The sequence below is a fragment of the Notothenia coriiceps genome, unplaced genomic scaffold (assembly GCF_000735185.1).
Source record: "Notothenia coriiceps isolate Sejong01 unplaced genomic scaffold, NC01 NC01_scaffold00037246, whole genome shotgun sequence".
Classification (NCBI taxonomy): Eukaryota; Metazoa; Chordata; class Actinopteri; order Perciformes; family Nototheniidae; genus Notothenia; species Notothenia coriiceps.
Genome location: NW_011369947.1, coordinates 12,388,110 through 12,411,977, shown reverse-complemented (window position 1 = coordinate 12,411,977; position 23,868 = coordinate 12,388,110). Strand labels below are relative to the sequence as shown.

Below are 23,868 nucleotides of genomic sequence, written 5' to 3'. Positions count from 1 at the left end.
ACACGCCCCCCCTTCTGTCATAGCTCATTGTTGCTGGCTTGTCTGTGGCGATGGTCGTGTTGTGCTGGGGTGGCAGCTTTAAGTTTTGATAAGGAGGGGCACAGGAGGGGGGGGGCGATCAGTGACATACTCCCCACAGCGAGGTCTTAGCCACAGAATGGAGCCGAAGACACCCAACCTGTCGTTCGGATCCGTCTCTGGGGGGGAGGCAGAGTGAGAGGTTGTGGAGCAGCTGCATCACTCGGCTCGAACGTCTCCCTTCAGAGAGAAGAGACAGACCTTGGGCTCAGTGGCCGAGCTTGGCAGGCAGACCAAGAGAAAGAGAGACGGCGAGGCAGGCCAGAGCAGACAGACACCCTTTCCCAGGGATTAGTGTGTGAGGCTGGCAGAGCCGGGCCACAACACAGGGAGAGGTAGCAGGAAGACAGACGGGGGGAAAAGACCCGGAGCCTGGTGACCGCTCTGTGCCAGGTTAGCAGCCAGTGAGAGGGCAGACAGACAGAACCACAGACAGAGAGACAGGCCGAGCCACAGACAGAGCCACAGATAGATCCATAATCATAGTCAAAGTCAACTTTATTATCAGTGTGTGTGGTACAAACAGGGAGACGGATATGCCGTTTCTCACCGTCAATAACATATATTACAAAAAATATATATAAATTAAAAAAATATTCACAGACGTATCCACAGTCAGAGCGGGGAGCAGGTTCCTCTGGTCTGGAGAGGCTCACCCATATGGTGCTCCACTCTGTCCCTGCTCCCTGTCTAAATCCATATGCTGCTGCTGAAAAGTTGCCCCCCTCTCCCCTTCCCTCCCACCTCGCTTGCAGACCCTCAGCCTCCCTACACTCCCCCATCCCACAAGGGAGGTGTTGGGAGGTAAAGCCCCGGAGGCTTGTACCCCTCTGTACATCTTAACCCCTCAGAGCTGCTTAGCCCATTGTCACTACAATCTGCCACCATCGCCTTAGTGTTGTGTCCCCGGTCTCTCCTCTCTCTCTTTCTTTCTTTCCTTCTCGCTCTCCCTTTATCTTTTCATCTCCCTTTGGCACCCGATAATCGATGAACTTATTAACTGCTAATTATTCAAGCTGTGGATCGAGGATCCCTCCCAAATCTCGGCAAAAAAAGGGAACCTTTTCACTGTGTTCTGCCAATTGAAGGGGTTTATATTGCCCATTCATTTGGATTAAGTGCATTTAGGCTGCAGTGTTTGGGATGTGAAGACTTTGTCTGATTGCTATCAGCAGCATTTAACATTAATCCTCATTTTGTTTAGCCAGTTGATAGCACCCACTTAGTGTAAGCCCAAGAGATTTTCGTATTGAAGTGCACAGGTATTATTTGTTTTCCCTGATATGTGTCTTTCTCTTAAAAGGTGTGTGTCTTTCTCTCTGTTCTGGTTTCTCAGGAGGTCCTTCAGACGATACCAAAGTTCTGCTTTCCCTTTGACGTGGAAAGGTACGATTCCTCTCCCTCAATGCTTCTTCGTTTAAGCACTACAGCTCACTTCCACCTCTTTTGAAAACATGCACACACTCCGCACGCACAATCACACACACATAAACACGCACGTACACACAAAAACACTACAATACACATACACATGTGCATTTGAAAAAAGGAAATGAGATGATGTGTGTTTTTCGTATCACACTGATACGGTGAAATTACCATCATTCCTATGAACATTCACAGGATGATTTACTAACTGTCAAAGTGTAATGATGAGTGTATTTCATATTGTGATTGCTAGTTGCCTCTATGGTATTGAACCCCTGCAGATCTGAACATTTCTTGAACACAATCTGTGCTAGCTGTACCTGCGAAAAACATCCCAAAAACATTAACATATCCAAAAAAATGTAAAGGTTTTGATGCTGAGGACACTATAACGAGGTACGATGCTGATGAGGTCATCAGTTACCTGCGCACTTGAATAGTTGTGCACAGTAGTTTATACAGTAAATTCCTGAGAGTTAGAGAGCACAGATTCTAAGGAAGAGTCTTTTCCTTTGCTAATAATATAGGCCTGATGCGGCCAGCTGCTCTCTGAAAAGTACCGACTTCTTTATTTTGAGCATGGAAAATGACATGTTAAAATTCCCATTGTAAAGACACAGAGAGAGAAATGGGGGGGGGCTGCTCTTTCTTTTACTGAAGCTGAGCTGCTGCCATCTAGTGGTTTAGGGATGTGCAGAGATTCTCTAAAATGTACCTTGGGCTTTAAAAAGATTTGTACAGTTTTTCAAGCAGCCATATTGGCTGCCATTCAGATGTGACATCAGATTTGGACCAAGACTAGAGAATTAGCTCATGGTGAGATTTTGTCTGAGAATGAGTTTGGTTCTAATCCAGCCAGACAACATTGTGTTTTCTTATATAGTATTCTAAGTGTATATGATTTTGTAGATTTACTGCACCCAATTGTATTCAGTTGATTGTTGAGTCATTATGGTGTTGGCCCTGTGTGAGTATGTGTCCCCTGTGTCTGGCCCCAGGGTCTCCCAGAATCAGGTGGGGCAGAACTTCACCTTTGTGCTGACGGACATCGACGGCAAGCAGAGGTTTGGTTTCTGCCGACTCACTCAAGGCTGCCGGGTCTGCATATGCCTGCTCAGGTAACACACACACACACACACACACACACACACACACACACACACACACACACACACACACACACACACACACACACACACACACACACACACACACACACCATGCACGCGCACACATGCACGTTCACATGCTCACTAATTCTTGTTTTGCTTTTAATACTCCAAGATACTGTACGTGTCTATTTCATTTGTTTTATTTCTGTCTTGTATTTTGTTCTTGTTGTCCTAATGAACTTACTGCTTACTGTACGACAATCTTTAACACTAGGTTTCATACCATTTGTATTTTTTTACAAGAACAAATACATCCAATTCCCATAAATAATGTCAATAGATAACTGGATGTTCTAGAAGTTATACTGCACTTTACAAGTCCAAACATATAAAAGTCAGCCTTTCATATTTAAAAATCTGAATCATGAGAATGTGAGGAAAAAGACCTTTTCAAACACCAGTGCCTTTGTTTTCCCATTCAAATAACCAAGAGTTGTTTTGCCCTTTTAAAAAAAAGATAATCTATGGATAGGTCTCAGAGCTATATATATATATATATATATATATATATATATATATATATACTGTATATACTGTAGGGCTGCATTTATTTCTCAAGTTTGATGAACAAAAATTAATTTACTAGATCTTAGAAAGGCAAACTGATTTTTTTAGACAGCATTTCTATTCATTCTCACACTTCACACTGAGCTGCACTATGCCAGAATAACACATTTATATTCTCATCTGCCCACACAAATATGTTAGTGATGTGCCTATAATTATCCAGAAATTTAGCAGTTTTTGATATTTCATAGGTGGATTCATCTTATCACAGCGTACGTAAATGAGGATACCAAACTCATGGAAAATTGCATTTCTTTGCATAATTACTCTGCAACAAAGGCTATTATCATTTAATTCCCATGTAATTGCATGTTGACACAATATTTTTACAGATGTAATTACCTTAACGTTACAAAGAAGGAGCATTCCAGTGTTAATCTCAGTGGACAGGCTTATGCACTTTAGAATAAACTGAGGAAAATATACAATATAAATCAATTTTTAATGAATGTATTAAGCAGTTAAACAAACAACAAACTGGAAATGGAGCACAAAGCCTTTTCTTTTTCTCTGTTGGTGTAAGGTAGCATTGTGTAAGTGCTGCTATCGCCTGAGTGTGTGTGTGTGTGTGTGTGTGTGTGTGTGTGTGTTGGTCTATGTGTGTGTGTGTGTTGGTCTATGTGTGTGTGTGTGTGCGCTGTGCGTGTTGCTGTTGATGGACAGTCGTGGGTTTGTCGCTGCCCTGATGAGCTGCTGTGAAGAACAGTGTCCCTCCTCCCTCACCACCCACCCTCCCCGGCCAGCTTCCGTGGCCTTTGTTTTTCTTCTCCTTTCTCTCTCTTTCTCTCCCTCCGTATCTCTTGCTCCCTCTCTCCCTCTCTCTCTCTTTTCTCCTCGTTATTCGGCTACTGCCACAGCGCGACAGCAAAGACGCTTGGCCCATAATTATGCATGAAGCTTCACTGCCAATTAGCAGAGGTTCCCCTGTCCCTCTCGCTGAGTTAGACATGCTAATTCATTTGACATATGATGTATAAAATTCATTATGCATTTTGAGTAGTTTGCATGGCTTGCTTCATTTTTAATAAGACAACGTATAGAAAGTTGTTTTTTTTATCGTTAATTTAAATTGTTTGTGTGCTTCCTTTTTTGGGTTATGATCTTTTTTTATTTTCTTAGCATAGATAGAACAAGTGAAAATATTCTAAAGCATGACAAATATTTTTCTTTAAACAGTGTTTTCATTTTGCCATATTAGTTAAGTGATACATTAAGATTGATTTGTGTTAAGAAAGAATAATAACCAAAGAAAAAGGGGAAGAAAATGCAGATCTTGTAAATGGCTAATCTTAAAGAATTATCAGATAAAATGCGCTTTGTGAAATGTAAAGCAGGAAGGCCAAGGCCCACTAGTTAATTTTTGATTTAATCTATCACTTCCCATGGATATAGGATAAAGGTAATTAAAACAGTTTGCGTCTCAGTGATTGTTGAAGTGCTGGGACCGTAAAATTGTCACCTCAGCTTACAGGAGGAAGTGCCTTAATGAGCAGGACAGTTTTATGTGGACAGCCCTTTGTAGTCGGACTGCTAAAGCCGTGGTCGAAAGGGCCGCGCTCCCTTCAGGCAAACTTTAAACAAAACAAGAGGCGAAAAACGCTAATTAAAACTTGTACCATTTTATAGTGTTACTCCCCAATCTTCCCTAAATCTTTGTCCCTCACATTTGTAGGAATTTCTGTTGAAATGCGAGTAATTTCGGAAAGAAGAATGTGTGTTTCCTCAGTTTTTTTTTTAACGGCTGCCGCTTCAGAAACACTTTATGGACTGCGTTGCCTCAGTTTTTGGTCACATAGGATCGCCGGAGGACACTTCCTTCCCTGTACTTAACCCTTAACCCGTGAAAGTAAAGGTGTAATGAAATCTTCCACTGTGCTTTCTACAAAGAGTAAGATGACTTACGATTACAGGTGACTGCACTAAAGGAGATTTAAGACTCATCTAAGGAACAGGAATAAGTGTTTTACTTAGCACCCAACAGGTACTTTATGGCTGCAAGAAGGGCTAATAAAAGTTATATGATATTAGGAGCCAATCAAACAGAGAGGTGTAATGAATAAAATAAATATCACATTTTTTTTGGTGTTTTTATTTTCTATTTCAACTACATTTTTCTTTGGATATATATATATATATATATATATAATATGCTCGTTAAAACTATATTAAAACGTCTGGTTTCAGCTAGATTTGTGTGTCGTCTCCTGTCTATAATAGCATAATTTTAACTCCCAATGGCACCTCTGTGTCCCTGTCTTCTGTCAGATATCTCCGTGCCGTTAGGTAGTCTGAGCCGGGGATAAAGAGCACTACGGGCTGTGAGTGGACCGCAGATTAACTGGTTCATTCTCTGAGTACATGGCACTTTGAGAAGACATGTGTTTAAAATGGCAGGAGAGATTGCGGGGCCCCCACACACTGAGCACTCCTGTGATGGATGCCTCGCTCTCTATCGGAGGATTTGCGAAGCACAAACAGATCTGAGCAATGAACTGTGGCGAGTAGGAGTATCTCTTTAAGCTTTCCAAACTTTAACTTTGCATCAACAGAGAGAGCAGAGTAGGGGTGGGGGGAGGATAAGTAGAACACAACAATACGTCTTAACATTATATTCATCCTATTACATTTGAAGAAAGCATAAAAACCCAAATGCCTATTTTGGGAAGACGTTAGAGGAATATTGATAATTTGTGCTGCCTGCACCAGTGATTATGCATTTTCCTTTAAAACAAAGGATTTCCAGCACTTTGGTGTAGGGGTTTAATGACTGTGAGATCTGTGAGGCCTGACGGCTGCTCTGACAGCGAGAGTCCTATTTACATCCCCTTCAACTGTGAGGAATGGAGGATTAATGTCCAGAAGCCTGGCTTTTTAAACAATCGTACTGGGGTCAGATAATACAAAGGCTCAACCCCCCCCCCTATTCATAACATCAGGCTGAACTTTTTTGTGTAATTGCTAAATGTATACTGAACCCGTATGTAGATATTTGTGTAATATGTTGTTTGACGTGGCAGAAATAGGTCTTCAGGTTGATATCCGGTCAGCATGTGAATTAACATACGCGTGTTTGATTTAGTCGCTCCTGCGAATTTGACCTGATTGCGGAAAATCTTCACACAGACGTCAAAATATTGGCATGTTAAGAGGCTGATTGTTTCAGGCTAATGGTCACTCAGCCTCTCTGATTGGTGCGCTTGGCTGCACTTTTCCAGGAACCTGGCCTGCCATTGGCCCCTCGCGGATTTAGCGATATGAACATTTGCATTCGGTTCACTTTATTGTTTTCTTGTTGTGTGTTAATTCCAGTCTACAGAGCAGCCAGTGACCCATGCCCTGGAAACTGCTCAGTCTCCAGCCAACTGCGTGAGCAGGACTTCACTGGCTTAGAAACTCACACAACGCAAGCTTCCCCCTCACAAATACATCATTTATTATACATATGAAACTGCAGATTTAAGCTCTTTGTCAGAGTTTTTATTTGTATTAAATTATCGTCATAATGAATTGTATTTAACATCATTTTCACCCTTTGACATTGAGAACAACTCGCTGATTTTGGTGAGCAAACAACTCCTTTGATTGGTTGGCTCATTTTCCAAATACTTTGTTTCTTCAACCCCTGCATCCAGGCAAGCTAATGAAGCATTAATGGGTTGCTGTTTATTTAATGATAATGTTAAAAAATCCTCATCTATAATCATTATTCATGCAATTTTCAGAAGTGCATTTTAAACCCCCCAAACTAAGTCAAAATTCAATACATTGATAGGAAACCATGTTTTTATTATTTGATTGCATAACATTAAATGAGCCCTCGCAGCTTTTATGCCGAAAGAAAAATGTTGGCCTTCTTCCACATAGAAAGCAACCCGACTTGGCCAAGAATATGTCAACTCTGTAAAGAAAGCCATGCTGCAGATGCTTTTAGCTTATGGTGGGTGTACTCAGCGATTAGCTTTAACACAAACACGGCAGTATAAATTATTTTGAGCTTGTTAATGAATTTATTTATATTACATTAATTCCATAAGGCAATTTTTTTTAAATGCAAAGGGCATAAAAAAAAAGCAGCAGTGAGAGGAGGAGGGGGGCAGGAGGCATCTTGGGCTGCATTTTTGTTAAGCCTGTGCATCTGTGAGCAGCATGCTTGTAAACCATAGCATCTCTCCGCATGACATGATAACTATGTTGTTGTTTTTTTATAAAGAATATCAATTCCATTGTTTTTTTTTTCATCTACTTTCTTTTGCTATTGGCTTAAAGGGCATACATGACAGGAATCCTTAGCATGCGGAGGACCCTGGGTACAAAGAATGTCATAATAAGGACTGGATAGCATTTACTTTTTTCCCCTGTTGTCCAGCTCTGTGCTTTTGAGTAGCTGGGAACACAATTCATTATCAATGTGCCGTGTGCACCTGATCTTTCAGTTGTAGGTCACTCACAATAGTCAGGACATACACGCGGTAGTAGGGCAAACCTATCCACAACAAACTCAATGCTGTTTACATTTTTACTGTCCAGCAGATAGTGAAATTATTTATAGACACGTTATATGCGAAGAATGAGTTGCAACGCACTGATTTGTTTTTGCAGGAGACTCTTTTGTTTTTTATTTCAACATAAACGCAAACACTGAATCACATGGTGTCTGTTTATTAAAAGAGATGATAACATGATTTCAATGTTGTTAATAAATAATCTGTCTCTCTGACTCTTGCAGCTATGTACCATGGTTTGAAATCTACTACAAGTTGCTGAATACGCTGGCGGACTACCTAACAAAACAGCAGGTAATCATATCTGCTGGATGTATTTATAATTGTATGTATGATGTGGTGTAAGCACATGAGAAATAAGATATGGTGGTTTTGATTTGAGTGAGCAACAAGTACACAGTTTAGTGTTTTCGAAACTGTACTGTGGTAAGATATTTCCCTCCATTCTGTTCTTCTTCTGCATGTTGTCTTTTGTGTGCGAGTTTTGTTCGCCGTCTTGGGGCTCGACTTGGCTCCTGTTGTTAGCGGCAACAATGTTGACATTTCACAGACCAAACGCTGATCTGACACTGGAAGTTATTCCTGATGATTTACTGGAAAACAAATCGTTAAGAAAGAAATGGAAAGACACACACACACACACACAAATGCTCACACTTCACAAAAGTCTTTTCCCCTGACTATTCACTGCATTGTACTAGCAAAGGGAGGAAAAATGTAAAATATGCAACAAACTGGGGAGATGTGCAGCGTCTAGCTCAGAGGGTGTAGGTGATGTTCCCATGTTTAGACTGAAGAGAGAAGCAGAGGGAGGGGGGGGGGGAGGAGATGCAGAGAGCTTTGGGACCGCTTTCAATTGTCATGTAGTCACTGCTGCTTCCAAGACCCTTAGAGAGCAATGATCAGGACAGAGAGGCCCGCTATAGAAGACAATCGCAAACATATCACATAAACATTCAACATGCACACACATTTAAGTGATTAAGGGGCAGGATATTCTAATGTGGAAAGAGACAGACAAATAAAATAGACCAGCTTGTGGATAAGGAAGAGAGAGAGAGCTTGCTGCAAATCCTGGGTGACTGAAGTGTTAGTGTGCATGATTTGGTTTCTATTTACCCCGCTGTCCGTTCCAGACGAGAGGGAGATGTTGACAGACGAGGGAAGACAGAAGAGCGATGAGGGTTTAAGGCGAGGGGTAAATGAACTGTTTCCCCAGGCCGTGTTGCTGACCATGCGTGTGAGCATTGAGCCTCTCATGACAGGAGGCTGTTCGATCGCACACACCCTCAAACACCCCTCCCTCCCTCCCCCCATTCTCCTTCTCTTACTGTATATGTCCGCCCATTCCTCTCAAGTTTCTATTTCCTTCTGGCGCGCACATACCCACATGTGCACGTTTCCTCCAACAAGCAACGATTCGTAGCCAAAACCAAAACAAAGTTCTCTGAGAGGGCGAATAGAAAAAAGACTCTAAAGCAAACTGAAGTGCGTAACCTCTGTGTTCACAGTAGTTAGTTTAAGTACAAGTTGCAAGCTGTTGTTTGCTCAGTTGTCGAGCCGAGTGTAAATAGCAATCTTGTTGTAGAGCTCATAAATGCTGGAAGAATAATCCAAGGGCCTGTTATGTGGTCAAGCCAGCTCTCTGACGGCTTCTTAAAGCCCTTGTCTTTGGAGCGGGGACCCCGGCTTAATTACAGACAGCCCGTTCACGGCCGTAAATCAACGCTGCCGGGTAATAAGCGTCTGCAGCCCTACGCTCAGCCGTCTTTTAACCTCACCATTGCTCGTTAAACACATGTCAGTCGGAAGTTTTGGAGCCCTCCAGGCCACGCTGCAGGATTGCCCTCTGGTCTGCAGCAGCGCCTGTCCCAGCACTGTTGTTAAGATTGACACATAACTCGTGACATCAACAAAACAAGTAAATAAAATTCATGTGCCCTATGTTTTAATGTTTTTTCTTTTCCTTTGTTGTTTATTTTCTCTCCCCCAGGAAAATGACTTGAATGACATGCTGAATTCTCTCTATGATCTGCCAGTGCCAAAGCCCTTCACGCCAGTCAACCTGAGTGTGGTAGGTACAGATCTCGTAACCCCCCCCCCCTTATCAGAGGCAAGACAGCTGAGACAAGAGGTAAAAAAAGGGAGAGTGGGACAGGCACTGTAGCAGCGTGTTGAATCAGGAAAGAGGCTGCAGAAAACAAGAAATATAAAAGACAAAAGTAGAGCAACAATTATACTAGACAATAAGTGGAAACAAAGTGAGGAATAATGAGAAAAAAAGAGGATTTGACACAATGAGGAGAGTCAAAGATGACATAGAAACAGACAAGGAACAAGCAACAGGGAGAGATAGACGAAGCATAGAGGTTGAAATGGACAGAGTGATGGACAGAGCAGACAGAAAAGATAGCAGGAGGAGGTGAAGATACAATGGGTAACAACAGAGAGACAGAAAGGGCCCAGGACTGACACTCTGTTTGGAAACAAGAAGTGGCGCGAACAGGTTTCTGTGTGATAAGCCCGAGCTGGACATGTTTGAACTGGAAGGGTCCTTCACAACTCTCCATGTCTCCTGCTTATCAAAAAGTAAAACGGCTTAATGAGCACAGGTCCCTCAAAGTCAGCCAGTGTTTGTCTTAACTCTGACACAATCTCTCCTCGTGTGTTTCCAGCTCATACATCAAATACTTTCTCCCTATCACTGTTCGCTCACATACTCCTGGCCTTTATAATTAGAACTCATCATGTTTCTTCACCAACATCTTTATTATCTTGTTGCTTGGACTCCACATAATAATGGGATCAAAAGAGTTTCAGTGTGAGCCTTTTGTCCTTAAGGACCTCCGCTCCTTTTTAATTTTTTTTGGACCAATTAAAAAAAGCAACACTGATTTTTTTGTTGTTGCGGCAAAGGTCCCAGAAGACTATGCATCTAATTACACAGATAAATAAATAAGAAATAACCAGACTAATATAAGGTAATCAATACATCTCTATAAAGATTAACAAGGTCAATTAAGATTCCTTATGATTTATTTCCTCTGTCAGTATTTTTTTTATCAGCTGTATATATGCATAGAATCTTTTCATCTGCGTCTCGGAGCTTTATTGGGAAAGAAGCCCCGGAGAACAGAGGTGATGGCTCCATGTCTTTGCTGGCAGAAGCCACTAGTTTGATATTTAATTGATGAAGCAGAATTATTCCCTTAAAGAGTGTTTTTTGTTTTATCATGGCAGCCAAGAAGAAGGATCATTGTCCCCTTTCATGTGTGAACCCTGTTTTGTTCTCTATCTCTCTCTCTCATTGTGCAAGAATGAGCAGTTGTATATCGCCACTGGGCAAGTACTGAGAGATCGGCGAAGCAGGGAGCCGGTGAGTGGGGGGCAGAAACGGGAGGAGGGAAGGAGGCTGCTGTGAAATATGAAACCGCTGCTGTACTAATCGCATGGGAGCAACGGCTTTCCAATTTGGCCAAATAAGCCAGGCTATCTTTTTAAATATAACAAAAACAAACTATCCTGGGCCTTGGTGTGTGTTTCTTCTCCTCTGGAAAACAATCAAACTTTGTAAATGATTAATGCCATTCCACACTGCTACTGTATATTCTCTCTCTGAATATCAAAAGTTTTTCCCCCCTATTTATGTTTAAAGCAAACGCAATTGTGCTAAAAAAATCTCCTTGATGCCTTTCCAGTTAACCCACTTTCAATGTTTTTATATAAACATGTCTTCGAAAGAATGAGAAAAAAGCAGATAAGCAAGCAAACAGCCAATGAAAGCCTGGGTTGAGTCGTGGAGCATGGCTTGTGATTATCACAGTGCCATGAATGTGTAGACCAACAGGGAAACATTATTTAGCACAGAAAAAGAAAGACGGAGAAACACAGTGTAATGTTTCACTGCATGTGTTTCTGGGGGTTTTGCTGTGCCACAGATACACCGTCTTAAGCCGTTTGTTTAGTTACAATAGACGACATAGAAGCAAAGAAAGCTAATCCACGTGTCGGACAGCTGACAAATTATAGGCAATGTTAGCAAATTAAGTTTCTTACAACCGAACGGGGCACCAAATTCCCTCTTACCAACCAGTGTGAGAATGAGAGTTACACAGGTGGGATGAGTTGTGATAGGAACAGCAGTTATTCAAATCTATATTTTATTATCTGCTGTCTTCTTATAATGATTTTAAGTACTAAGAAGTCCTTCGAGTGCCATTAAAATGTCCCTTTTACAGCACTTGAACAAGGGCAGAGCTTCATAAAGGAGGCAGGAATTTTCCTCAGTTTAACTTTATTAAAACAAATACGGCTTTTTTTTCTCATCTTGCTTATTGGCAAAAAGCACACCTTAAAACAACATCTGGTTGGCTTCTGTTTAAAAAGTTTGGGAAGCTGCTGGGAAAACTAAACTTCGGAAGAGAGCCTTTTGTTGAACACATTATTTACAGCATGCTGTTCATGCTTTACATTAATGCAAAGACGTCTTTAACTGTCATGTCAATAATAAAGGTCTTATTTAGTTGAACTGGTAGCTTTGCAAAACAACTTAAACTATGGCTGGATTAACTGTATTATTGAAACAAATGCACTTACTGTAGACATAAAGAAGAAGGCGTAGGAGTTGCTTCGGCTCAGATACAAAATATTTTGCCCATTAGAATAAAAACCTTAAAAGGCAACGCTCTAGGTCCTGTTCGGCTTGAGTGTTTGTTGTGTTGTGTATTTAACTCCTCTGAGCGTCGCTCCAACAATGACCCTCCTCTGGGAATATGACAATCGTTTACTCATGATAATAGTTTTCACGTTTTTCACACTTAATGCACTTGACGTGGACTGGAAACATTTGAGTTTGTTTTACATTAAACAAATGATCAATATGGTGCCGCCATTTCTTTTTTCCCCCTTACTATTTGTTGTTACTTTAAGGTTATTTGCTCAAATGGTGAGACTTAATAATTATTTGTACTGCTGGTAACTGGTTCACCAACTGCTGTAAAGATACAGAATGTTGAGTAGAATATTTAATCTCCGGCACTGTAACATTTTTTTCCAGCAGCACTTTGAATACTAAAATGCTTACTAACATTTGCCAAATAATGTCATGGGTAAGGGGTCAAGTCAAACATACACGACTCTGCGTATTTAGCTGATATCTTTCCATTGTTGTTGATTCTCTCAATTCCATATCTTTACTGTCTGACTGTGACGGGTTTTGTTTCTTATGTTCTCTTCTGTCTCTATCATCAGAGCATCTTTGTGGTGATACCTTCGGTGGGGTTGCTGATTGTTGCATGACTCCAATTGTGTTTGCAAACTCTCAATAATCTTGTTTGTTTTCTGATGTACTACTCTCAAGTTGACCTTTTTTTATGGAATTAATTTAGCAGGAGTTTTTTCCTATATATCTATTTATTATTTTATCTCTAAATATAAAGTGCATAATGTATACTAATCAGTCTTGGGTCATAAATGCAATTCCGTTTTGCAACTCTCAGGTGTTTGATGCCATTCTTCCTGACACAAGGGCCACAAATCAAAGAAATACTCAATCACCTCAGATGCCTGAGAGCATGCTGATTTGCATAACAAGTAAATAATAATAATAATAATAATAACAATAATAATAACAAGTAAATAATATTCACGTTGAAACACTTGAGTCGTAGAATACTAAACATAATGTATGTGTGTTTACTGTAGACACTGCATTGGTTTTAAGCAAAAACCTGCAACAGATGGTCTAGTGAAGGCCTGGAGAAACGCAGGTGTACTAAGGAGGACACCGGAGAGTGTGTTAGAGAAACACAATAGTGTGTTTCAGTTGGTGCTTTGTCTACCTGTCTCCAAACACCACCTCTCTCAGGCCCCTTTGATCTAAACACTGAACCTGCCCTGCTCTCCCAAAGTGAGACAGGCAGCCCTGTGTGATCCTCTAAACAGTGTGTGTGTGTGTGTGTGTGTGTGTGTGTGTGTGTGTGTGTGTGTGTGTGTGTGTGTGTGTGTGTGTGGATATGCACATGCGCACCTGTGTACGTATACTGTGTGCTCTGCTAGCCTTTTTAATGCTTAAATAAAGACTCAGTTTTCCACCGGAGACATCATCCCAGCCTGCGTCTATGGGGAGCTGAGCTGCTATTGAGCTTTCTCTGTTCTGTAGGCCTGATAAAAGCATTGCAACAGTTCAGACACCAGCTCAGCAATTCATATAGACAGAGCTGAAGATAAGCCATAAATCATAGAACAAAGTGATTGGCCTTCCCCCCCCTTCCTCTTATTATCTTCTGTGTGAGTGGTATGCTTCACATGTGACCTTCCCTCTTCTTTCTTCTGCATGTTTGTGTTTTCGCAGCACTCCTACTTCATCGCCCCGGATATCAATGGACTGCCAACTATCCCTGAGAGCGTAAGTATTCATGGAAAAGAAAAGAGACACGAGGAGATTAATAGAGGGTCCCTTTATTCTGGAAACATTTCTGTCTCTAATTATTCTTAATCAGAAACACTTGTCACCTATTGAAATGTTTGCATCATCCTCTTGTTCTGTTTCATCTCCTGTGGTGCTTGCACTTTTAATGCCAAAGTTCTCTCCTTCTTTTGAATTGGTATTCAAATTGTAGCTCTAGCATTGAAGTCTTTATGACGAGGGCCACCTTAAAACAGTTTTATGAACAATTCAAGCAGAGATTAAAGCTATTTCCCAAACATACTATATGAAATGGTTTGAATCTGTATATCTTATTAATTTATGTTTTACTGCAAAACACAATGAACAGAAGTCCCTTTACTGCCTGTCTGTCTTTTCTCTGGCACTCACCGTCTGCAGCATTGACACTTTACTGTAAGCAAGGGCAGTTTGTGATGTACCTGAATATCCTTCTGTTCCTGTCTATCTCCAGAGGAACCTGACTGAGTACTTTGTGGCTGTGGACGTCACCAACATGCTCCAGCTCTACGCCAGTATGCTGCATGAACGGCGCATCATCATTACCTCAAGCAAGCTTAGCACTGTGAGTCCATTCCTTCCAGGTCCTTCTCTCAGCTGCATCTCAGCCCTGCCCTGACAGGCACAAGGTGAAAGTATTTTAGAAAATAGTTCATGTACTGCAGGCACAGGAGTTCCTTGAACATTTTACTCAATTGCGCTGAACTTTTTTTGTGTTTTCAGTCTTTTAAAGTTTCATTCTTCTAGATTCCTGAACTTATTGCACAGTATAATGAACAATACAATAACAAAACATCAATATTATGTACAAAAATAATATTCCATAGCTCAGTGAAACACGGTAGATACAAATACAAATAATAGTATATATTCTTATCAGAAATCACATCATATTATAATAGCATGTTTACCATTCACAGTCATAGAGTCACAGTTGCTATTTTTTGCTTCAAGTCAAATCCAGATACCAATTTGCCCTCTTGAAAAAGTATATATCTCAAATGTAAGGACTGAATCCTAGATTGAACATGAATCTCTTCATCAATAATCCAGCAGGATATCACGCCCTAATTAGTGCGATGAGGATATTTCTCTGACATGGCTAAGCTACTTGTACAGAGAAAGTTAGGCTGATATGTCTGCCCCCCCGCCCGCCTCTTTGCCCAGGCATCCTGCAGTCAGACAGCCGCACTATCGCGCTCTGACAAGCTGTGAAATCCCCACTAAAGCTGGATTATATTTGACTTTTTGTTTTATAACTGCAACATATTAATGTCCGAAAAGCCTTAAATTATCCCTTATTACACGCCTGAGCTCTATAACATAATTTAAAGTCCCTTCTGTCTGTACGTGGGAGGAAATCTCTCTGTGTCTTTCTCCCTCTTTCCCGCCCTACGTTCCTCATTCCAACCTCCCCCCGTTATCTATGTGTCTGACGAGGCAGAGCCAAATGTTTATGACAGATGAGAGGGGAGAGGGAAGTGATGTCACCCAAGTACGATCTGTATCGGCGGTGTAGCCCGTCCTGCCTCGGTATCTACGAGGCTGCAGAACACTGAACAGCCGGAGGGGCCTGTGGGTGGTGATGGGTGCTGGAGGGAACGGTTCCCATGGTCTCCCATAGGAGCTATAATCAGAAAGAGCTGTAAAAATTACCCAGCCCTCAGAGAATATCACCTGTCTCCCCTCAGCACCTCGGACCAGCAGTGAGTCGGGCTGCACACTGCGCTGTGACACCAGGGTTACACCATGTAAATTATCAGACTCAAGGGTGAAAGTTTTTTTTCTTTTTAGCAGGAAAAGGGGGTGGAGGTGATATTTGTCTGTGATTTACAGTTTTCTGCTGCTCCGAGACTAATCTTGACTTGTTTTTTTAACAAATTTATGTCGACAGGATTTTTTAAGAGCTTCCACGTCAGACCTTTACCTCTGTAACGCTTTCATCCTCGGCAAGCCTTCATCCACTCATCTGTCTATCCATCTTCCTCAGGGAGCAGTGTTTTGGTTTTGTAGCAATATATGTCAGGCACTGTAGTACAAAGGTATTTTCACATCTCCACTGGGATTACTAGCAGGCCTGATGTTATTACTGCTCCTGTGATGCGTTATTTTTTGCTGTTGGGTCGAATGACCTCCAAGTGGAAATGGCTGCTACAATTCTGTAAGACATCTCCCCGTATGTATACATGCTTAGCTGCATGCCACACCACTATCCTGTGATCAAATACCTTAAATGCTGCAAAATATATATTTAACATCAGAGTTTGTCAACGTGTGTGTTGAAGTCAGTGTCAGCAGTCACTGGGTGAGCAGGTAATATTTCTATAGTTGCTTTGCACAGATAGAGGATTTATGTGAGAAGGTATTGTTAGTAACATCGTTAGTACCATCCAGCTGCTTTTCACCACCTCCGCCTGTCCAGCCTCTCAGCCGAGCAAAGAGAAACGGAATAGAAAGTGGAAAGAGAGAGAAAGACACGCACACACAGAGATATCCTGCATTTATTCTGCCTGCTCTAGGTGCTGCCTGTGTTAAAGCCCCCGGTGAACCCAGCGTGTCAGTCTGCCGGTACATGGCGGCGCGTCTCGCAAGCAGCCAACAGCAAAGGAATAAATCATGATCTTACAACAATGCGTCAGTTGACTTATTGCTGTTTCGTGACCGGAGGTGAATGGTACCACTGTTTTAAAGGCTGGTCGGCGGTGGCGCAGGGGCGGGAGCCAGCCGAGCGTGCAGCCTTGTCATAGGGCCGTATAATAGGGCTGCAGCGGCCCTTCCTCTAACTAGTCAGTTGGGAGGACCCCCACCACCATCGGCCCACCACCCTCCGTGTCTTTCATCTGCCGAGGCCCCCCAGCTCTCGAGCCCATCCTCTGCCCTGTATATCGCCCGAACTCAGAGAGCCTGGCCCGGCTGACAGCAGCCCTCTCATCAGCCTGTCAGGCCTATGCTAACAAGGAACTATCCATCCACCATGCCCTAGAGTGCCAGCTGTCTCTCTGTTTCCTGCCTTTTCCTCTGTTCTTCTCCTCCTCTCCTTCCCTGACTCCTCTCTGCTTCCTTACTTTCTCTCCATCTTTAGTTATTCTTCCTAGCTGACACACTATTTTCTGTCCATCTGTCTCTCACTCAGCCTGGCTACACCTCTCTTTCTCTCTGAATTCGCATCCCTCTTCCCTGGTGTCTTAATGCGTCTCTGTGTTTTTTGGAATCTGCAGAACATCGGGACATGTTCCCCTCAATAGACTCATCTCAGCCCCGTGCCATGTGTCTGACTTGTGCCGCTGTGAACGAGTATGTGCATATGTGCACTTTGTGGGTGTTTGTGTCTCTTTTACATGCATCTGTTTGTGTGTCTTCTGAGCTCACAGGTGTTTGTACCTTATGTCTGGTGTCTTCCTGTGTGGGAGGCCTGGCGTTAGCTGTTACCTGTGTCGTCCTGTGTGCCCTCTCTCTCTCTCTCCCTGTGCCACCTACTTGTTTGTGGCACACCTGCCTGACACCAGCGTTTGTCAACAGAGGGAGAAGCAGAGCGCGGGTAATTGGTGACTTACTCTGTGCAGGGGAGGGGAGAGGATAAACCAACTGGAAGGAACGAAGGAGAGGTTGCAACGGACAGAAGGACAGCAGGATGAGAGGAGGGAAAACCGAATAAGAAATGAAGAACTTGGATGGAAATGAGGCTGAGCAAGGAGAAGAGAGGATTGGATTTGGAAAGTGTGTAAGGACAGAGTTGGAAGGAAAGGCGAGTGGAGGGGGAATGAGTGTTTGAGGCTGGTGTGAAGAGGTCAAGAGCAACTCTGTTGATACCATTAATCCCGTCAAATTGAATTACATTTCCTGCAGCAGCTATTTGTCTCACACCCTGCTCTTGCCGTAATTTAAAAAGTGCAATGGGTTCCCTCATCTAAGAGTATGCAAGCAGAGGTAATGTGTGTTGTTGTGTGCTCAATCCCTTAAAATCTCCATTACACTGCCGTTGAATATGAATAGAATGCGAAAGAAGTGTATCGACAGCAGTTTCTGTGTGTTCTGTCAGTGTTTCACTTCAACGTGCCCAGTTGTTCAGGTAAAGAGGAATGGTGCGAGTGGAAACACACTGCTCACTGAAGGAGGCCGCAGAGCTCTGAGTTGCAGTGTTTCGAAGATCTGAGTTCTATGGTGCGTCTTTAAGGACACATCACTGTTGAAGAGTTGTGTAGCTCTTCAAGCAGCTCGAGAGGCGAGCTTATCTTAATATGATGATGCATGAACAAGGAGAGCCGTCAGAAGAGTTTGGGATCCATATGTGGTTAACATTTTTGTTTTTTGAATATATGTGTCATAATTCAGCTTCTTTGTTTATTTCGTGCAGAAAAAGAATAACTGGCTGAATCCTTATTACATACTAACTAGATTGTACTGTGAAGTTTGTGGTGTACAAAAGTCACACAGTTCATTCAGTAAGCGTACATACGTTTGATTTTACAGTGTGATCGTAATGGACAATATTGTCCTACAATGCAATGCACAATAGAAATGGGGGCTGCTTACAGCTGGAAAGTGTTAAAACCCATTTGAAATGGTTGTAAAACAGTTTTGTGAACACAGCAGAAAGAAAACACAACTATTAATTTCTTTATAAACATTTGAATGCTTATTTGAGACATTACAACGTTGCTGCTTGATTGATATCATTAACACTGTTCTTGATAGAACAATTGAATTATGTAAACCATCTGCAAATACCGTATAATAAAGTAAAACATTTAGTAGTACTTACTTTAAACTACTATTATGTAGTTTGAAAGGGGACAAGGCAATTGTCTCACACCCCATTAATAACAGAAAGTGTGCGTGACCACTTATCTTAGGTGCATTGCTAAGTACTTAAAAATGTCAAAGCTTATTGTGTTTCTTTTTCACAACTCTCTTTTCTTCTCTTACTTTCACCTCCTCTTCTCCATCTCTTTAGGTCTCTCTCTCGCTGTCTCTCGTTTCTTTAGTCGCGTGGAATGGATCTTGGGAAACCAGTGTTAGTGTGGACACTCTGTGTCTCGGCTGCAGGGCGCTAAAAAGCTCTCAGGGCAGAACCAAAGACCTTGACTGCTTTTTGAAGCAGGCTGTCGCTGTATAATCGGTTAGCTTTTCTCAGGAAGGGGGAATGCGCGCACACACACACACACACACACACACACACACACACACACACACACACACACACACAGTGTAAGAGGCAGGCAGCCCCTCATTACCGGGCAGAGCCCTGGTCCCTGAGGACTGGACCCAGCACCTAATCCTGTATTTGTTCTTGGGGACTGTATCTGTGATTCTCCATTGAATGGAATATTAAGCACCCAGGTCTTTTGTGGAGCGTGTAAGCCATTTGGCTCCACTCATCTATTATTTATCAGCCTGGCAAATATTTTATCAGCCTTAGCCTCTCATGACCCACTCTCATGTGAAGACCCCCCTCTAAATGAAGGGAAAAAAAGGTGCGATTTCTCTTTTTTCCAATTTATCTTCCTTTTACTTTTTTTCCTCGTTCGTTCTAAAACCTTAACAAGGACGAAAGGATTTGTATTAAGCTGAATTAGAGAAGCAAATATGTGAAGTATTCCTCTGGAGTTCTCTCCAAATGTTCTTATCTCAGGCACACTGCCACCTCCATTGCTTTAGAGATAGCATATAAAAGGGAAAACAGAAATCTAGATTTGCTTTATAAATCATTATCTTAGTTTCAGTAACCCCTCTCCCCTCTCGGCCAACTCCCCCAAGCCAGCAAACTCAGCCTGGGAAGAAGAGAAGCAGAGAGAGAGACTCCTGTTTTCCCTTTCAACCTGAGAGTAAATCATGCCGGTTGGGGGGCTCACCTTGAGGCCTGGTGGAGATAATTGGAGTTGGTTAGCGAGGTGTTCTGTGCCATTACCTCCTGGTACCAGCGAATGGCTGGGGCTTGTCTCGCACTCCCAGAGGAGGAATACACTCGCCTGTTGGCGCTCCGCTAAGTGTGTGCGTGTGGCTCATGTACGTATGTGTGTATGTATATCCACAGCCGGATAGCTGACCTCTCTTCATCACAATTTAATGGCCCCTCACTGTCCTCGCTTTGGAGAAGGGGTGTGATGGTTTTGATAGTAGCTCTTCCACCAAGTGCCTCACTTTCAGACATTAATATTCATAGCATTGATTTATTTTCAGAATTAGCAAAAAAACAAACTGTTTGCCAGGGAATTCATCCTGACAGGAGCGTGGCATTGTTGTGTTTTATTTGAAGGCGGCAGGCAGCGGAAATATGCATATGCAGATACACAGAGCAAGACACCAATTAAATGTTGATTAAGTCCTAACTATTGTGGGACTGGGTGTATGAGTTATTGTGCAGAAACAATAAATAAATAAAACAATCATTGCTTTTTCTATCCTATGTGAAAAATGAAAACAGTTAAAACAAACATGCAGGGACGCACATGGACACACACACTTTTAGTTTGAAGCTTTGGAGATGTCCAGTCTTGATGTTGGGATGGATTTAGAGGGTGGGGCACTCTTTATCCTCCTCTGGCTGTGGTAGCTTTCAGTCGCTAAGCTCACCCGCTTTTGTCCGGTCAATTGTGACATTGTGTGTGTCAGTGAGCAGGGGGTCTCCTGGTAGTGTGTATGTGTGATAGTGTGTGTCCGCTTCACACATTGACTGTGAAGCTGCAGCAGTATAACGCTGGCTGCTGCTCCGGGGTCCCGGCGGTATTGGCCTAGCCCGCAGTCTCTCTTGGCTAACTCATGTTTCATTCTTTGGCAATTTGCCCTAATGAAGTCCCGCAGGAGCCCCTCAGACCTCTGTTCTCTTTCCATATTTAATCATGTTATTTTAATCTGGGGGATGAGCTAACGCCTCTTCCCCCTGCCGTGTCTGTGTGTCTCAGTGTGTGTGTTGCAGGTCATTACTATAGCTGGCTTTTCATGAGATGGGATGTCAAGAGGGGGTGCCGGATTTAAGACAATGGGAGACAATGACTTTAATTTTATGTGTAATGTTGGTTTGACAATGTAGAGAGCTCCTTTGAAAATGGATGCCATATTCATGTGATTGCTTCTCATTATTTGTTAAAAAATATTTAATTTCCTACTCTAAGTAGTTGGGGTAATTTAGATTTTCATGGGGAGTGTCAGAACAGTTTTTGTCTCACTTTGGTCTGTTTGGGCAGGTCACAGCACGATTCTCACTTTGAAAATGAATTGAAAAGCAGTTCATTATGAACACTGGGCATGCATTTGCTCTAATGTTTGGCCATTGAATATATATATGTTTTTAAATGTCTAAATGCCAAGTGCAATACTATTGGAGTGCTGACCCACAACAAATGAATCCATATGCAGGAAACATTGGTTTCATGTTCTCCGTGTGTAAAGCACGTGTTGCCGTTCTTCACTTTTTTCGACACTTTTATGTTCACCTTCACATCAAGTTGTCTCTCTTATTCTGTGTTGCTGTCACGAGTTTAAGATAAGGCTTCCATCAACGGGTTGATCTCCAGCTTTCATTCTTTCTTCTCTTGTTCAACAATAGCTTGCAGGTTGTGTGTTCATCACAACAACACTAGACATGTCGGTGTATTTTCTGAGGGCTTTTGTTTTTAAGCAAGATTAAAAGCATGCTCAATGAAATCAAACAAATTGCACATTGACGCATCAACACAAAACATCACCAAAGCATCAATCTTTATCATGAAAATAAATAAAACAGGATATTAACATGACATTGTTTGCGAGGAATAGTCTTTGCTATTCTGTTATAGTTTTTAGCAGGGTAACATTTTAGATACGTTTTCGAAATGTCAGTATATGTGACTCAAAGTTATTTTGACTTGTTGCAATTTTTTCCTTGTTGCAATCCTTGAGACTGAAATCACAAACCTTCTGTTAAAAATGTTAAACTACCCGTAGTCATAAAACATAGAAGTGTATTTCCTTTTTCTTATTTTGTTGTGTTGCTTTGTAAAGTTATGTTGAGTTTCTCCTCTGGCTTCTCTCCCTCTCTGTAGTTAACTGCATGTGTCCACGGTGCAGCTGCTCTGCTCTTTCCTATGTACTGGCAGCACATCTTCATCCCTGTTCTGCCCCCGCATCTTCTGGACTACTGCTGGTAAGGCTGACCACCTCTGAAACACACACACACACACACACACACACACACCCACCTTCATGCTCATCATAATAAGTGTTTACACCCACACTCTTTTTCTTATTCTTTCTATTATTTTGTGTAGAAACACATCTCCTCAAATTCTCTCTGTCTCCAAGTTCTTCATATGATTCCTCTCGGGGGGGCCGCCTTCTCCTGTGTGGCCCCTCGACATAATGAACGACCTGGAACACCTTGCTCCATATTTCATGCCGGTGAAAGCACTATGCTCTCATCATCTTAGCCCTCTCAGGGGTTCATTACCACCCATCCATCTCCAATCCAACATATCTGAATGGACTTGATTGAAACTGAATAAAGAGCTGAGGTAACGGCTCATCTACAAATCTATGTGTGTTCATATCAACATTAGATATGTACATATAAAGAGAAAAATCAGAGTAGGGAAGTCAGCTTATGTAAAAGGATCTGTTTTTAGTTGAATCAGTGCCGGTAGCGCATTCAGCTATTCATCACTGACAGTAAAATGTGATTTTCAACACTCTGTAAAGACTCATCATTATCTAACTCAATCACAGGGGTGTCCTCCAAGCACCGATTAGATAACTACATTATATTACATGCTCTGTGTGTGTACATGTATTTGTGTAAATGTTGGTGAAAGTCCGCATATTCATGAAACAGAGGAGACAGCAGCTGAAGTTCAGAGCTCCTGTACAGGCCTGCTGTTTGCTCTGCATTTACTTTAAGTTGATTAGAAGCCTGTGGCTCCTGCATCCCTCTGCCCAGGAATACACCGACCCAAAGCTGATTATTGGCTCCTCTCTTAACCTCGTCATAGAAATGGATACAATTATTTGACTGTTTTAGATTTTTTTTTTTTCATAGTTGAAGGGAAACATACTGTATTATTCAGCTTTTCCTTTAAGTAACTTAAACATGAAGATAAATATCTCATAAGCAAAGAGCTACATGGTAATAACCATGCATGCACAATTCTCCCAGGAAATTAGAAAACATTTTACCCTCCTACCCTTTAACATAGTGTTCCAAGTCTGTCGTTTTTTTTTTCTGAGTTTACCTTCTTTTTTAGAGGAAAACCCGTTAAAAGTGCTGCAAAAGGTTGGTATTGTTAAAATACCAAATAGTGTTAGTAATAAGAGAAGTTGTAGCTTTGCTGTTTTTTTTGTTGTATTTCTGGTAAATTAATGCTTACTTAAAGCCGAGACAGACTTTACAAAACCTTATCGCATTAATTTAAAAAGGTTAGGCCATAGGTCAATGGCTACAAAAATGAAAGTCCTGAAAACATTTAAAAAGTAAGACCAGAACATTTTTGCTTACCCTGCTACACACTCAGATTAATCTAAACGTTTCTATTCTTTGTGGAAATTATTTTGGATTAAAAAATGTTTGGTGGCTTTGTCATTCATTTAAAGGTGTCGAGATACACTTTTTGTTATATTCCATGGAATGCTCTTAACATCCGATAGCAATGAATATCTTCAGTGCTTTGACAAAAAATCCATAAAAAAATGGCATCTGTGGAAGCCA

General features: G+C 41.8%; 1 protein-coding gene across 1 annotated transcript in view; it reads left to right on the top strand.

The window, feature by feature from the left end:
- Positions 1-23,868, top strand: part of dennd1b (DENN/MADD domain containing 1B) — a 99,649-nt gene that overhangs the window by 30,191 nt on the left and 45,590 nt on the right. Inside the window, exons 3-10 of the mRNA XM_010795612.1 lie at positions 1,415-1,464; positions 2,505-2,624; positions 7,972-8,041; positions 9,741-9,821; positions 11,064-11,123; positions 14,100-14,153; positions 14,647-14,757; positions 22,214-22,314. Coding sequence (XP_010793914.1) covers positions 1,415-1,464; positions 2,505-2,624; positions 7,972-8,041; positions 9,741-9,821; positions 11,064-11,123; positions 14,100-14,153; positions 14,647-14,757; positions 22,214-22,314 — 647 coding nt within the window. The remainder of the gene's footprint in view (positions 1-1,414; positions 1,465-2,504; positions 2,625-7,971; positions 8,042-9,740; positions 9,822-11,063; positions 11,124-14,099; positions 14,154-14,646; positions 14,758-22,213; positions 22,315-23,868) is intronic.